The 14,224-nt window shown below is 41.9% G+C and overlaps 1 protein-coding gene across 1 annotated transcript in view; it reads left to right on the plus strand.

Annotated features, from left to right (window-relative positions):
- Positions 1-5,514: 5,514 nt before the first annotated feature.
- The window catches only part of LRP6 (low density lipoprotein receptor-related protein 6), a 128,691-nt gene continuing 119,981 nt past the window's right edge, over positions 5,515-14,224 (plus strand). Inside the window, exon 1 of the mRNA XM_004693271.2 lies at positions 5,515-5,709. Coding sequence (XP_004693328.1) covers positions 5,655-5,709 — 55 coding nt within the window. The 5' untranslated portion in view covers positions 5,515-5,654. The remainder of the gene's footprint in view (positions 5,710-14,224) is intronic.

Raw genomic sequence — 14,224 nt, forward strand, 5'->3', positions numbered from 1 at the left:
TGTGCTCTACTCTGTCTCTGGTGAATCCTCTCACCACCCCTGCACCTCTAGCCTATACCCCAGTTCTGTATGCATAAATAAATAAATCTAAAAAAAAAAAAAGAAACCTGGATATTAATTTTAAACTCTCTCAGTCTCTTTTGCTCTCAGTTCATATCTGGTAGGTTATCAAGTCATGCTGCTTTGATCTCATTTTCCCCAAATTCATTATCTCTTTGCAATTCCCAGTGCCTCTATCATACCTTTCATGTATATGAAAGGATAAATGAAAGGATAAAATACTTTCTCACTGATCTTCCTACTTTTGCTTTTTTTGAGGGAGGGGAATTGTCATCTTCATTATAATTCATAAGCCATCAGAATCTGACATGAATCTCTTTAATGAAAGCCCATCCACGTTCTTATGGGCATCTGATTTCTGTTAATTAGTAATGTAGTTAGACAATCCACTGTTTAGTTATGAATGGGGAAAAAAGCCAAATAATATCTTAGTGTCATTATGACAAGTTTCATTTCAAGGCATCTGGACCTTCCATGTCCAGGACCTTATAGTTTTAATAGATTTACCTTCATTCAGTGCCTTCTAGATTTCTTTAGACAATGTCAACAGAACATTTTATTAGTCTACAGGCTAGGGTGTGATTCTAGGGCTATGAATGAAAATTACATTTCTAATCCCCAATTTTTTTTAATTTATTACAAAGTTTATTTTTACATCATTTTGCACATTTTTTTTTTCCATCTTGATTGTAATCCCCGCGGGTTTCCCATCACCAAATCACCCCTGTGCCACCACCATAGTCCCGTGCATTTCCCTTCCTTCTCCCCACCCCCGTTTTTGATCCCATTCCCCACTCCACCCCCACAGAATGTCTCTGGTATATGGTTATTTTTGTTATTTTCTCGCCTGGTCCATTATACTCCTGCTATGAGTGAAAACATCCGGTATTTTCTTTCTCTTTCTGGCTTATCTCACTAAGCATGATCTTTTCCATCTCTATCCAAGTTGCTGCAAAAGACATGTGTTTCTCTTTTTTGGTTGCTGAGTAATATTCCATTGTATATATGTACCACATCTTTCTAATCCAGTCATCTATTTTTGGGCATTTGGGCTGCTTCCATGTTTTTCCAATTGTAAATAAAGCAGCAATAAACATGGGGGTACAAGTATCTTTTTCAATCAGTGTTTTTGTGTCTTTTGGGTAGATACCTAGGAGTGGGTCTAATCCCCAATTTTTAATGGGAGTTGATCGTACCCAACTTTCAAAACTTCCATGCTTATCTTCCAAAAATAATATATCATTCACTTTACCAACTCCACCTGCCAAGCAAAGGACCCCAAAACATTAGTTCTCAACTGACAGTTATGTGAGGCTCTTCTCTCTCCAGATCAAGTTACAGGCACATCTCAGATATTCCTGGTTTGGTTCCAGACTTACTTGAAAAAAAAGCTTTGCTACTAAAACAAAACAAAACAAAACAAAACAAAACAAAACAAAACAAAACAAAACAAAACAAAACAAAACAAACAAAACAAAAAACAAAACAAAACAAAACAAAAACCACTAAACCTCATTTGGGCCTTCAAGGAGCTGTAATCTTTTTATTGGTGCAGAGTCTTTCTGGATAATGATGTCTATTGACCCATCAAGGTGGTGGGTATTGCAAGTTGGGTGACTGTTGACTTCTTAAAATGAAACAAACCTGTAGCTGCATTCATTGCCTCATGAAAGATTTCACTCTATCCTGTGATGCTGCTTGATAGCATATTGCTCACACTAGAAATCCTTCAAATTGGAGTCATTCCTCTCCAACCTGCCACTGTTTTAACAACTAAGTTTAGGTAATATCCTAAAGTTTTTGTTGTTATTTCAACAATGTTCACAACATCTTTAGTAGGAGTATTTTCCATTTCAAGAGAGATAATTTTCTTTTCTTTTTTTAAAGATTTTAATTTATTTATGCATACAGAACTGGGGTACAGGCCAGAGGTGCAAGGCCGGTGAGAGGGTTCACCAGAGAGAGTGGGGAGCAGAACAGGCAGATAGGCAAGTATACTGCTGAGGGGAGCAGCGGGCAAGATAGGAGAGGTCTGCCGCACCATGCGGATCACCCCCGGGGTGGGGACTGAACTCACACTAAAGCAACCATGGCTTGGCTTAGCTTCCCATTGCAGTGTTCCAACCCACTGTGCCATGAGGGAGGGCCGGAGAGATCATCTTTTTTGCTCTTCCATAGCACTCATCTGTGAAAAGTTTTATCATGAGATTACAGCCATTAGGCCACATCTTCACACTCCACTTCTTATTCTTCCCACCACATCTGTAGTTACAAACGAGGTGAAAATCTTCCCTTAAAAAGCCTAAGTTTTGCTTTGCCTCCTTTCTGTTATCCACATTGCAGCCAGAAAAACTATTTAACATGCAAATCAATTCATCTTGAGCAAAATCTTTCAATGTCCATAATTTCTCCATTGTCCACATGTTGTTTCTTAGCAGGGCATAGAAAGCTCTTTATTACCTACTTAACGGTCTTGCCTTATTTCCTCTATAAGCACCCGCTGCTTCAGTTACATGGCTCTATTTCCAAATCCCCAACATGCCAAGTTCTCTAATAATTCAGTGCCTTTGCATCTGCTGTACTTCTGCTTGGAATTTGTGGCCAGTCTTGTTGACCTAACAAACTCTGATTTGAGTTTCGACCTCAGCACTAGGGTTATTTCCTTCTTAAATTGTTCAGGTTGACCGTAGCTCTTCTGCACTAAATTTCCTTGTAGGTAGAGTACAAACCTGCACCATGGCACGGAGGGGAAGGTGTAGATGGCTTTTTTTTTTTTTTAAGATTTATTTATTTATACATACAGAACTGAGCTACAGGCCAGAGGTGCAGGGGCAGTAAGAGGATTCATCAGAGACAGAGTTGGGAGCAGAACAGGCAGAGCAATGAAGTACACTGCTGAGGGGAGCAGCGGGCGGCTCAGGAGATGTGTCTGCCGCGCCATATGGGTCACCTCCGGGGAGGGGATTGAACTCATGCTGAAGTGGCTTTAGCTTCTTAGTGCTGTGCTTTAACCCACTGAGCCACCAGGAAGGGCCTGTAGATGGCTTTTAAAGTTAGTATTTTGTTTCCTTTGGCTGAATACTCAGAAGTGGAATTGCTGGATCATATAGTAATTCTGTATTTTATTGATAAAGGTGTTTATATTTATATATGGGTATATACTTATCTCAACTGTAATTAAAATGTACATGCACTTTTACATATTTAAATGACATGTTTAAACTAAACATCTTCCAAAGGTGTTGTTCTTCAAATGACCACTTCTCATCTCATATCTTATTCCTCTGCTTAGGTTGATAGTCAGCTTTTCCATTATAAATAGGAACAGATCCAGTTTTAGTGGAATTTGAAGTTAATATCATATAAAGGGATGTTTTCAGAAACAAAATTATCTTACTTTCTCAAATGACCCATGTGGACACATAGTCACGGCCCCTCCCTAGACTTTGGAAAAGGCAAAATGTGAATGTGAAAATTGCAGGTTAATTTCCTCAGCCTCATACTTATCTACCTCCAGTTACAAATAATCCAATGAACATTCTACATTTCCAAGGATTTCAAGTTAATGTAACATCAGTCACTTTGAAGCTGACTGAAAGACTGTGGTCATTAATTGAGCACTTACTATACACAAAGCAGTTTATAAATGTTAATTTAATCTCTACCAACACTGGAGGAGATATTATTACAATTTCACAGATGAGGAAACTGATGTGCAGTGCATTTAAATACCATGCCCAAAGCCACATAATTAGTGACCGGTCTGGACTGGATCCGCATCCAGCTCTCATCCCAATGCTCATCGCTTCTCCATGCGGTCTCAGTGTCTCCACCATTTTTACAGTAATATATTTTCTAGGCTGCATAACTCGGTTCTATTTTATGTTTTGAAGAAGCCAGAAGACAAAAGTTCAATCCTCCTTTCTTAGGTGGGTTTAGAAAAAGTAAGTTGGCTCCGTACATTCTTGGTCAACTATGGACCGCAGGTCTGGTTCAGCCAGCATTTCTTGCAGGGAGCTGAGTCTCAAGTCAGAAGTTCTGGCTGGAGATTGGGTCTTGTTATTCACCATCTGAGTGGCCTTTAGTAAGTCACTGAACTCGGATGCTCCTTACCCTCTCTGCACATGACTTCTCTAAAAGTAACAAACCTGCTTTTTCCCACGGTGGTTTGGGGTACCAGACTGGGTATCTAGTGCAAGTACTCGGTGAGCTCCAAAGTCACTGAGATGTTAGTGACGTTGCAGGAGCTGCCCTTCATCACCCACCTGTCTCCAGGTAAAGGCTTGTGAAAGCTGGGCATAATGGCTTCATTACAGCCAACACACTGAAGCTGCCATCAGATTTCAGGGGCGTCCTGAGTCGCACAACTCACCCGGAGCAGCAGAGGCCATGCCAAATCAGAGTGAAATTCCGAGGAGTGTTTTCCTCCTCAGGCTGAGAACTGACCGTTAAAATATGCCAAACATTCATTATTAAAAGCAACTTGTAAAATCCCAAATACCATCCTGTCCATTAGCCCTTTGCTCTGTCTTAGGTGCTGACGCATTTATCTTGGGATTTTATCTGCCAATTTAAAACCTTTAGTTCTTGTCGGACTTCACGCTGGGGGCAATCGGTCGTTCCAGGAAACTGAGAGAACATAAAAATCTGTTTGATTCGGCGCTTGAGCAGCCTTCACCAGAGCCACGTTTAAAAAGCGGGTGTTAAATGCTTTGGCTTTTATTTAAAAAAAAAAAAAAAGCTTAAATCACAGTCCAACCCTGAAATCGGGCTCGGTGCGCGGGGTCGGGCTTTGCCTGGCGCTCGTACCGTGGACCCGCAACTCCGCCGCCTCCCCCGGCCCAGGCGGCAGTCGGCGTGGCCCGGGAGCTCCACCTGGCTCGGCCGCCGGCCGCACAAAGAGCGGAGCAGGCGGCGGCCCGGCCGAGCCGCAGAAAGTAGTCCCGACCACGCCGGTCCCGATGTTATTCGACGTCGCTTCACGCCCTCCGCGGGGAGGGCCGCCGCGACCGGTCCGGGAAAGAATCCCATCGGAATGCGGCGCCGGGCGACTTTCCCAGTCTCGCCCGCCGCCGCTCGCCCGGCCGATCTCACGGGGTCTCGGAGCAGTGGCCGTGCCCCCGACCCCCAGTTGCCTGGCCTCGCGGCACGCGGGGCGGCGCCGCGGGAGGGGGCTCGGCCGCGCCCCGGTGCCCCCTGGGGCCGGAAAGGGGGGGGGGAGGGGGCTCGGCCGCGCGCAGGGAGACCTTCGCGACGACCCGTGGCGGCGGCGGCGGGCCGGCCGTATCCCTGCGCCGCTGCGTGAGAGGAAGAGGCTGAATGAGGCGCTGCGCGGGGGAAGCGGGGCGCCGGGGGAGGAGGCGGCGGGATGGAAGCAGACGCTGGCGTCGCGCGAGCCGCGGGCCGAGCGGCGCGGTAGAGAGGGCGGCGGCGGCGCGCGCGGAGCCCTGACGTGCCCCTTTCTTTCTTCTCTCTCTGGAAAGCTGGGCAGCATGAGCGTGCAGACCTGCCGCTGCGGCGGCCGCCCGGGCTCCTCGCCTCCCCCTCGTCGGGCCGCCCCTCGCCGGTGAGAGAAGAGAACGCGAGAAGGGAAGATGGGGGCCGTGCTGAGGAGCCTCCTGGCCTGCAGTTTCTGTGTGCTCCTGAGAGGTGGGGAGCGTCGGGGGGTCGGGAAAGTTGGTGGGATGGGGGGAGGTGGCCTTGTTGTGTGTGTGTGTCGGGGGGGGAGGGGAAGGAAGGGGAAGAGGAGCGAGGAGAGGCCTGGTCGTGGGGAAGGAGGAGAAAGGGGCCCGGGAGAAGGGGCTGCGCGCTCCGCCGGGCCACCGTGCAGACCCCCGCCTCGTGTCCCCGAGCTCGGCTGGACACCTCGGGGCCGCCTTCCGGGCTGCCGTACCCCGGAGCCCTCTCTCGGTCCGAATGACTGAGGAGCTGGGCGCCTCTACCTGCCTGCACTTACTGGGTCTTTGTATGTATTTTGACTTTGGGAAGGTGGGAGCCCACGCCGGCCGGCCGAGTTGCCCCGCCGAGCCCCCGCGTTGCCAATGTCGCGTCGGCGAACTTTTAGCGCCCGCTGACTCTTGATCCAGGCCTGGTGACAACTCGGAATGGGCTTCCCTCGGGGCTCGCCTGAGCTGGGGGCAGGACACTGTCGCAAGGGGAAGCGAGGTTCTGGACTCGGCTGCGCTTCAGCTCATCCTAAAAGAGAAACGTCGCCCCCCCTCCCCCTCGGCATTCAGGACTCGCCCCTGTTTGGAAGTGTGCGAGTGTCCAGTTGGCACTAAGCAGGAAAGTCATTCTGTGTCTCGAGGAGCTCGTCCTGGGACCCAAGTTAGCATTTGCCGGCACCCCTGGGAACGGCTTGGCTCCTTGGTAAATAACAGGCCATTCTCTGATCCTGTAACTTGGAGAATCTCATACATGCGACGGACCTGGTTTTTTTTTGGGAGTGGTCTGCAGTGCTGTCATGGCCTCTGGGACCTTTGTCATTGCTCATTAAGGTTTTCGGACCGGCCAGCAGGGTTTTGTGTGGCCCTTACCCATGGAGTGGGCATTGAGTCCCGTGCCCTGGCGTGTTGGCCGGTGGGGAGCTGAAATACTACTGATCGGTGCACTCACGAGCTTGTGGCTTTGGTTTTATTCCAGTTCTCACTGTATTCACGGTCAGTTCTTTTCGGGTGTGGGACCTCTTGAATCTAGGGGAATTTTGAGCCATTAATTTAATGCCACACTTTAGTTAAGCTTCCAAAATTTTGTTTAAAGCTTCTGAAACTTACTGACATGTACCAGTAAGTAATGATCTCTGCTAGACATGAAACAGACATGCCATTACTGTATGTGTGTATTTACTTTGGAGGAAAGTGATCGACTATTTGACGGGGAATTTTTTTCTTTGCTGCTGGATTATTATGCTTGAGTGTTACATCTAGTTCTGTTGAATAATTACTAACTCACTGTATCCATATTCTAAACTGTTTTCATATGTAAACCCCATAAAGATTGTGCTATGGGCAGAGAATGGAACACAACCTTATGTACTTGAGAGTGTTAGTAAGTGTATGTTTATTGAAGCATATTCCCTGTTGAAATGGGATTTTGCTAGTGAGAAACAGTTTGTCATAAGGATATGTGTGAGTGTTTTAAAACTGAGATTAATAGAGTTAACACATCTGAGATTCAGCTGATTGGATAAGAGGCTTTTGGAAATCTACATCCATAACCCTGCATGCTTTAGGTTGCTCAGTTGTATTCCTTGGAGGGCAAGTGTGTGATGTAAATTCTATTTGTTTATTTTAACACCAGATTTGAACCTACAGTTGGGTTTGTAGTTTAGAGAAATTGCACTTGAAGTCATGTTTTGAAGTATAGTATTATGTAACAAGACCTAAAAGAGTTTAATAGTTTAAATTGCTTCATTTCCACTAGTAAACAGAGTTTCCAAAAGTGCAGCTCTCATTTTAAATGTAGCATAATAATGGTATAAGGTGGTCTTTGAATTTAACAGTACTTAATTGTGAGAACATATTATTTGAAATGTCTTTTGATGTGAAGGACTTTTATTTATAAATTAGTTTTTTTTCACTCTTTGATAATGTCCGCTTCTGTCGTAATAGTGATATTACTTAACCTTGAATTCCAGGGGGAAAATGTGATTAATTTGTTGCATTAAGATTATTTTCCTCCACAGAGGAGTTGGAGCTTTACTATTAGGAAGGTGAAATAGGATGGTAAAAGAGATTGGGAGTTTTGTCCTGTTAAAACAATAGTTCAAAGCCAGGGAATAATGCTTTCATTGGGGCAAAATCCCTATCCTGATGATAGGACAGAGTGTAATGGAAAGATTTGGGAATTTCAACACTAAATCTTTAGTTTTAAATCTAAGTTTCTTACTTAATAACTTTGTGATGCTGGTCTAGTCAGTTTTTCCGGGCCTTACTTTCTTTGTTTGTAGAACAGGGGTAACAGTACCAAGTCTAATTTGCAGGTGTATTGGGCATATTAAATGAATTCATGAATAAAAAATGCTTTGCAAATGTTATTTTTAATTTTTTGATTGTGGACATATGTACAATCAAAGATTTTGCTTTGTGTGTGCTGAGGATTTGAGACTTTACTTATATAATTGATGCATTTTTGCCCCTAAGACTTACTTATTTATGCATACATGAGCTGGGGTACAGGCCAGAGGTGTGTGTGGGGGGAGAGGATTCACCAGAGACAGACTGGGGAGCAGATCTCTATTGAAATACACTGCTTGAGGGGAGTAGCAGGCAAGGCCGGAGAGGTCTTCTTGGTCAAGCGGATCAGCTCCCTGGCAGTGAATTGAACTTATGCTGCAGTGGCAAGTGAACAGCTTCACAGTGCTGTGCTTAAGTGCTGGGTTCACCAGGGAGGCCCTAATTTATATATTCTTAAATACAGATGAAACAATCATTCAGTTCTAAGTACTTCAGTTACAAGTAGGGACTCTGATTCAGAATATAATTTGGTCAAGATCCTACAGCTAATTAATGGCTTAGGTATTATTTGTTGATTCTTTTCACAAATCTGTATGGTATACCTGTTATAGGTCAGATTCCGGTGGTATTGTGTTACAGTGGACATCATCTCTGCTCTAATTAACGCACCACACAGTCTAGGATGAAATCTTCCTCCTTTTGGAAAACAATTACCTTTCCAATTTTCTAGAGAGAATATTTTTACACCTGATCATAGTCAGAAGGCTGAGAAGTGATAGAGAAAATATTTTTGTAAAAATAAAAGTTTGGGGGCCCTCCATGGTGGCGCAGCGGGTTAAAGCACAGCACTGAGAAGCTTGAGCCACTTCTGCATGAGTTTGATCCCCACCTGCCCTGAGGAGATCCACATGGCTTGGCAGACCTCTCTTGACCCGCCCACTGCTCCCCTCAGCAGTGTACTTTGACAATATGCCTGTTCTGCTCCCCACTCTGTCTCTGGTGAATCCTCTCACTGCCCCTGCACCTCTGGCCAGTACCTCAGTTCTGTATGCATAAATAAATAAATATTAAAAAAATGGGGATACCATTAGTATAATCTGTATACAAACATGTCCTAGTTTATTTTGGGAAGACTTGGTTGTTTTATAAGGTTTCTTTGCCATATACTTTTCTTTGTTACTTGTTTTGGCAGGGTGATAGTAAATATTCTACAAGGAACTACTAGTGCTTTTTGTAGATGTGATTATTGGAAAAAATTTTCTTTTTCAGGTATAAGGAAGTCTTCGGAAGTTAGAATGACTTTGGAATGGGAATCAGGAGAACAATGTTCTGATTTTAAGTTTGCCATGAGCTGCTGTATGACCTTGGATAAGTTGTTTAATATGCATGCTTTTATTATCTTCATTAGGATAACAGATCCTTCATTTGGAGATTCATAGTTCTTATAAACACATTAAGGGCTCTAAAAGGTTCTGAGGTAAAGAAACTTGTTAAAAGCAGCATAACTCAGCCTTTTCCAACTTGACAATGAATTTTTTTTGCTGAACATTTGTTCTAAGAACACACTGGGAGAGAACCTGTTACAGATACATTTTTAAGTATTTAGTTGATTTAAATAAATTATACTTGATCACCATTTCATGTAGTTGAACTTGATAATTATTTGCTTGGTTTTAATTTTGCTCATCTAACTAGGTAGTGCTTGAATGGTTATGAAACTTTCAAGGTTTTAGTTCATTGTTATCAAGCCTAACTTGTTTCCTTTATGGCTTAGTTTTTCAGAGATTTATTTTTTTAGTTTAGTGGATGTTTTTCTATGTGCTGAACTGAAATTCTGTTTCCATACAGTTGTACATGCTTGGCAGTTAGAAATGGCTTGGGTTTAAGTAGTAAGAGAGATTCTGTGATGTGGTATATGAATGGAAAAAATTTTACCTGAAATTGTAATTTGGACATATTAGAAAACAAGAAACACAGGTTACAGTTATGTTTAGGTGATGAGTAACTACTGAGAAGAACCATTTTCATGGGGTAAATTCATTACACGTTTATATTCAGAAAAGATTATGAAGAGGGACACTAACAGAAAGGAATGGGCTTTTTGACAAACCAACTTGAAATCATCTACTGCTTTATGTAGCCTTAGGTTACTTAGCTTTTAGTTTCCATTCCTGTTGTATGGGGATAATACTATGTAAGATTTCTGTGAGAAATCTTTATGAGAATTTTTTTTTATAATATAATAGTTTATTTTTACATCATTTGGTACATTTTTTTTCCATCTCAATTGTAATCCCCGTGGGTTTCCCATCACCGAGGCACCCGTGTGCCATCACCATAGTCCCGTACACTTGCCCTCCCCCCCTCCCCGCCCCCCGTTTTTGATTCCATTCCCCACTCCACCCCGGCAAAATGTCTCCTGGTATATGGCTCTTCATTATTCTTACTATTTTCTCGCCTGGTCCATTATACTCCTGCTATGAGTGAAACCATCTGGTATGTGAGAATTATTTTTGAAGGGATAGTGTAATGTGCAGTAGGTAGTAGACTTTGAATAAATGGTTGTTGTTAAGATGACTAAAATAAAAGAAATACTAATACTTAGGCAAAATCAGTAAAACATTTAAGTGCTGGCGCTGTCTTAGGCTGTCAGCAGTTTTAGATCATTGGGTTTTGAGTTTTTGATTTTTTTTGGTTTTGAACTTTTAGAACACTGCCTCTACTGAAACAAAAGCTGTGTGAAATACTTTTACATCTGATGTTTTCTATTTTGTTCTATGCAAACAGACACCACTATTTATCAAACTTACTTTACCTTTAAAGGATTGTAACTTAACACTTTTTTAGATGCTTACAATAAATAAGCTAGGGGATAAATAGTTCACTTACGATATTTATTGACTTATTGAAGGGGTAAGTGTGGTCAAAATCTTATCAAAACATTGTCTAATTGAGAGATTTTGCTATTATTTATAACAACTGAAACATTCAGTTGCTGCATGTATTCCTGCAGGATGGTTAATGCTGTACTGGATTGCATGTTTCATTCTTAGTACAAGAGTTGTTATCTGTAAAATAAACCTCAGCTCAATGAATAGGACACAGTTGTTCCATGTGATTAACTTTGACTTTTAGTAAAGTGTGTGGGTTGGCAACCTAAGAAAAGGATATTTACCCTTGAAATTATTTAAAATATAATTAATCATAAATACAAGCAAACTGTTATTAGCACATGCTTTTATTTTTCAAGCTGTTTATGTTATTTATGGCAGTGACTATTTTCACAGACGAGTCAACATTAAAATGTGAGACTGAAAAATATTAAAATGTGTTTGGGTTCTATTTTGGTGAAAATTACTGGTATTTTGATGCTGTGATATTGTTAGCTATAATATAACTTTCTGGTTTTTGTTTCTGCGATACCTTACTTGGAATGGCCAGGACATTGGGCATGTGAAATGAAATTACCTTGTTTTTAGGCAAAGAAACATAGTTAAGTCAATTCTTAAGTTATTAGTTGATTGACCTAAAGTTATTGATTAGATTCTCAAGGAAAGTAAAAGTGTAGAGGTGAACATGACAAATGGTAATTATGTGTTTAAAGAAAATACTCACCCAGAAACCTATGATAAACAAAAGTCTAGGACTATACTATGACACTGGTGAGTTCTACCAAGCTTTCAAAGAAGAGTTAATACCAGTCCTTTGAAACTTCTATGAAGTTAAGGGGAAGTTATGTTTTCAATTCATAAGGCCAACATTACCCTGTGATAAAAAAAGTCATGGATGCTACTGGAAAAGAAAATTATAGAGTAATACATCTGATGAACTTAGATGGAAAAATCCTCAACAAAATATTAGAAAACAGAATATAAAAAAACATTAAAAGGTTAAGTACTATAATCAGGTGGGATTTATTCCTGGGGTGTAGGATGATTCAGCTGTAGAAATCAGTCAATGTGAAATGCAGCATTAACAAAATGAAGGATAAAAATCATGTGATCTTCTCAGGAAATGGCAGAAAGAAAAATTGACAAGGGCACTCAAGTGCAGAAGTAGTATAACTGTCATTACTTGTAATGACATGTTAAATAGAGGTAACCCTAAAGACCAAAAAAACTATTCGAACTAATACATATACAGTGAAGTTGCGGGATACAAAAATCAGTTGTGTTACTACACATTAACAGTAAACTATCAGAGAAATTAGTAAACTGTTCTTTTTACAATTGTATCCAGAGGAATACAATACTTCTGAATGAATTTGAGTAAGTAGTTGAAAATTATATCAGTCAATTGAAGAAAACGCAAATGTAAAGTTCTGTCCTTGTGGATTGGAAGAATTAATACTGTTAAGATGTACACACTACAGCTTTAGTGCAATCCTGTCAAAATTCCGTTGACATTTTCCACAGAAAAAGAACAAACAATCCTAAAACTTGTATGGAACTGTAAAAGACCCCAAAAGTCGAAGTGATCTTCAGAAAGAAGACTGGAGCTGGAGGCATTGCACTCCTTGATTCTAAACTCTATTATAAAGCTATAGTAACCAGAATATCTGCCTTAAAAACAGATATGTAGATCAGTGGACTAGATTAGAAGGCCTAAAATAAAGCTATGCATAGAGACCGGCCAATTAATATACAGCTAAGGAGCTGGCAGTGTCCAATGGGATAGTCTGTTCAGTAAATGGTGTTAGAAAAACTGTACTGTTAACTTATACCATCCATAAAAATGGACTCAAAGTGGATTAAATATTTGAATGTAAGACCTGAAACCATGAAACGCCTATAAAAGAAAATACAGTTTAGAAGCTTATTGACATCAGACTTGGTAGTTTTCTTGAATTTTACCAGTGAAACCAAAACAAATGTGGGATTGCATCAAACTTAAAAGCTTTTTTTTTTTTTTTTAAAGATTTATTTATTTGTGCATACAGAACTGGGGTACAGGCCAGAGGTGCAGGGGTGGCGAGAGGATTCACCAGAGACAGTGGGGAGCAGAACAGGCAGATCGATGAGGTACACTGCTGAGGGGAGCAGCAGGCGGGCCAGGAGAGGTCTGCTGTGCCATGTGGATCACCCCTGGGGCAGGCAGGGATCGAACTCATGTGGAAGTGGCTTTAGCTTCTCAGTGCTGTGCTTTAACCTGCTGCGCGACCAGGGAAGGCCCCAAACTAAAAAGATTTTACATGCAAATGACACCACCCTCAAAATGTAAAGGCAACCTCCGTCATGGGGGAAAATATTTGTAAATCATCGATTTTATGATTTCCAAAAAACAACAAAAAGCCCTCAAACAAGCAGTTAAGAAATAGGCAGAAGATCTGAATAGACTTTTTCCCACTTACAGTTGTGTATCCAAAGGAAATGAAACCACTATTTCAAAGAGGCACCTGAGAAGGGTACCACCCCTACCTTCCCATTGTTCACTGCAGTAGCTTTTGCAATAGTGCCTTGATTATATGGTAACTGTATTTAAAAAAATTTTTTTTTTGTGTGTGGGGAGGTTTGAACCTTTAATGAGAAAAATATGTATTAACCAGCTTAAGAACACTGTGTGTGTGTTGAGTCAGAGGGTCAAGGGCTGGAGATAAAAATTGGTAGAATCAGTAAATATGATACACATAACCAAGATTTCAAGGTTACAGAAATAAAAATAAAAACTGGTGCCTGGCTTGGTCAAGTCCCACTTGCCTCTTCATTCAGCAGCATGTTAGAGAGCCCATGGTTAATGAGGAATGTATGTCTAGAGGGAACACTGCAAGGTGTCCCCAGAAACATCCACCTCCTGAAGCGTGTAGTGCATCTGCCTTAGAAATTTCTCATCATGAGCTCATCCTCCTGAATCAGCCTTTTTGGTCCCTTGATCTGATACAAAGTATGGGTCACCTGCAGAAACACTGACCACTCCACCTTGGGAATCAATCATGAAGTTGGAGTTGATGTGGACCTCTCAGTGGTCTGGGGGGGTACAGGGGGGTGCTTTGGGGGCATACCCCTTGCACATGCTCTCTCAGCAGGGTGTGGGTGGGCAGTTGCAGTCAGAATAATGCTCTTGCTGGCATTTTTATTTTTTTAATTTTTAAAAATTGTTTATTTTATTTTTTTAAAGATTTATTTGTGCATACAGAACTGGGATACAAGCCAGAGGCTCAGGGGTGATGAGAGGCTTCACCAGAGACAGAGTGGGGAGCAGAACAGGCAGAT

Source organism: Condylura cristata, unplaced genomic scaffold, assembly GCF_000260355.1.
Source record: "Condylura cristata isolate star-nosed mole 26May11 unplaced genomic scaffold, ConCri1.0 scaffold00036, whole genome shotgun sequence".
Lineage (NCBI taxonomy): Eukaryota > Metazoa > Chordata > Mammalia > Eulipotyphla > Talpidae > Condylura > Condylura cristata.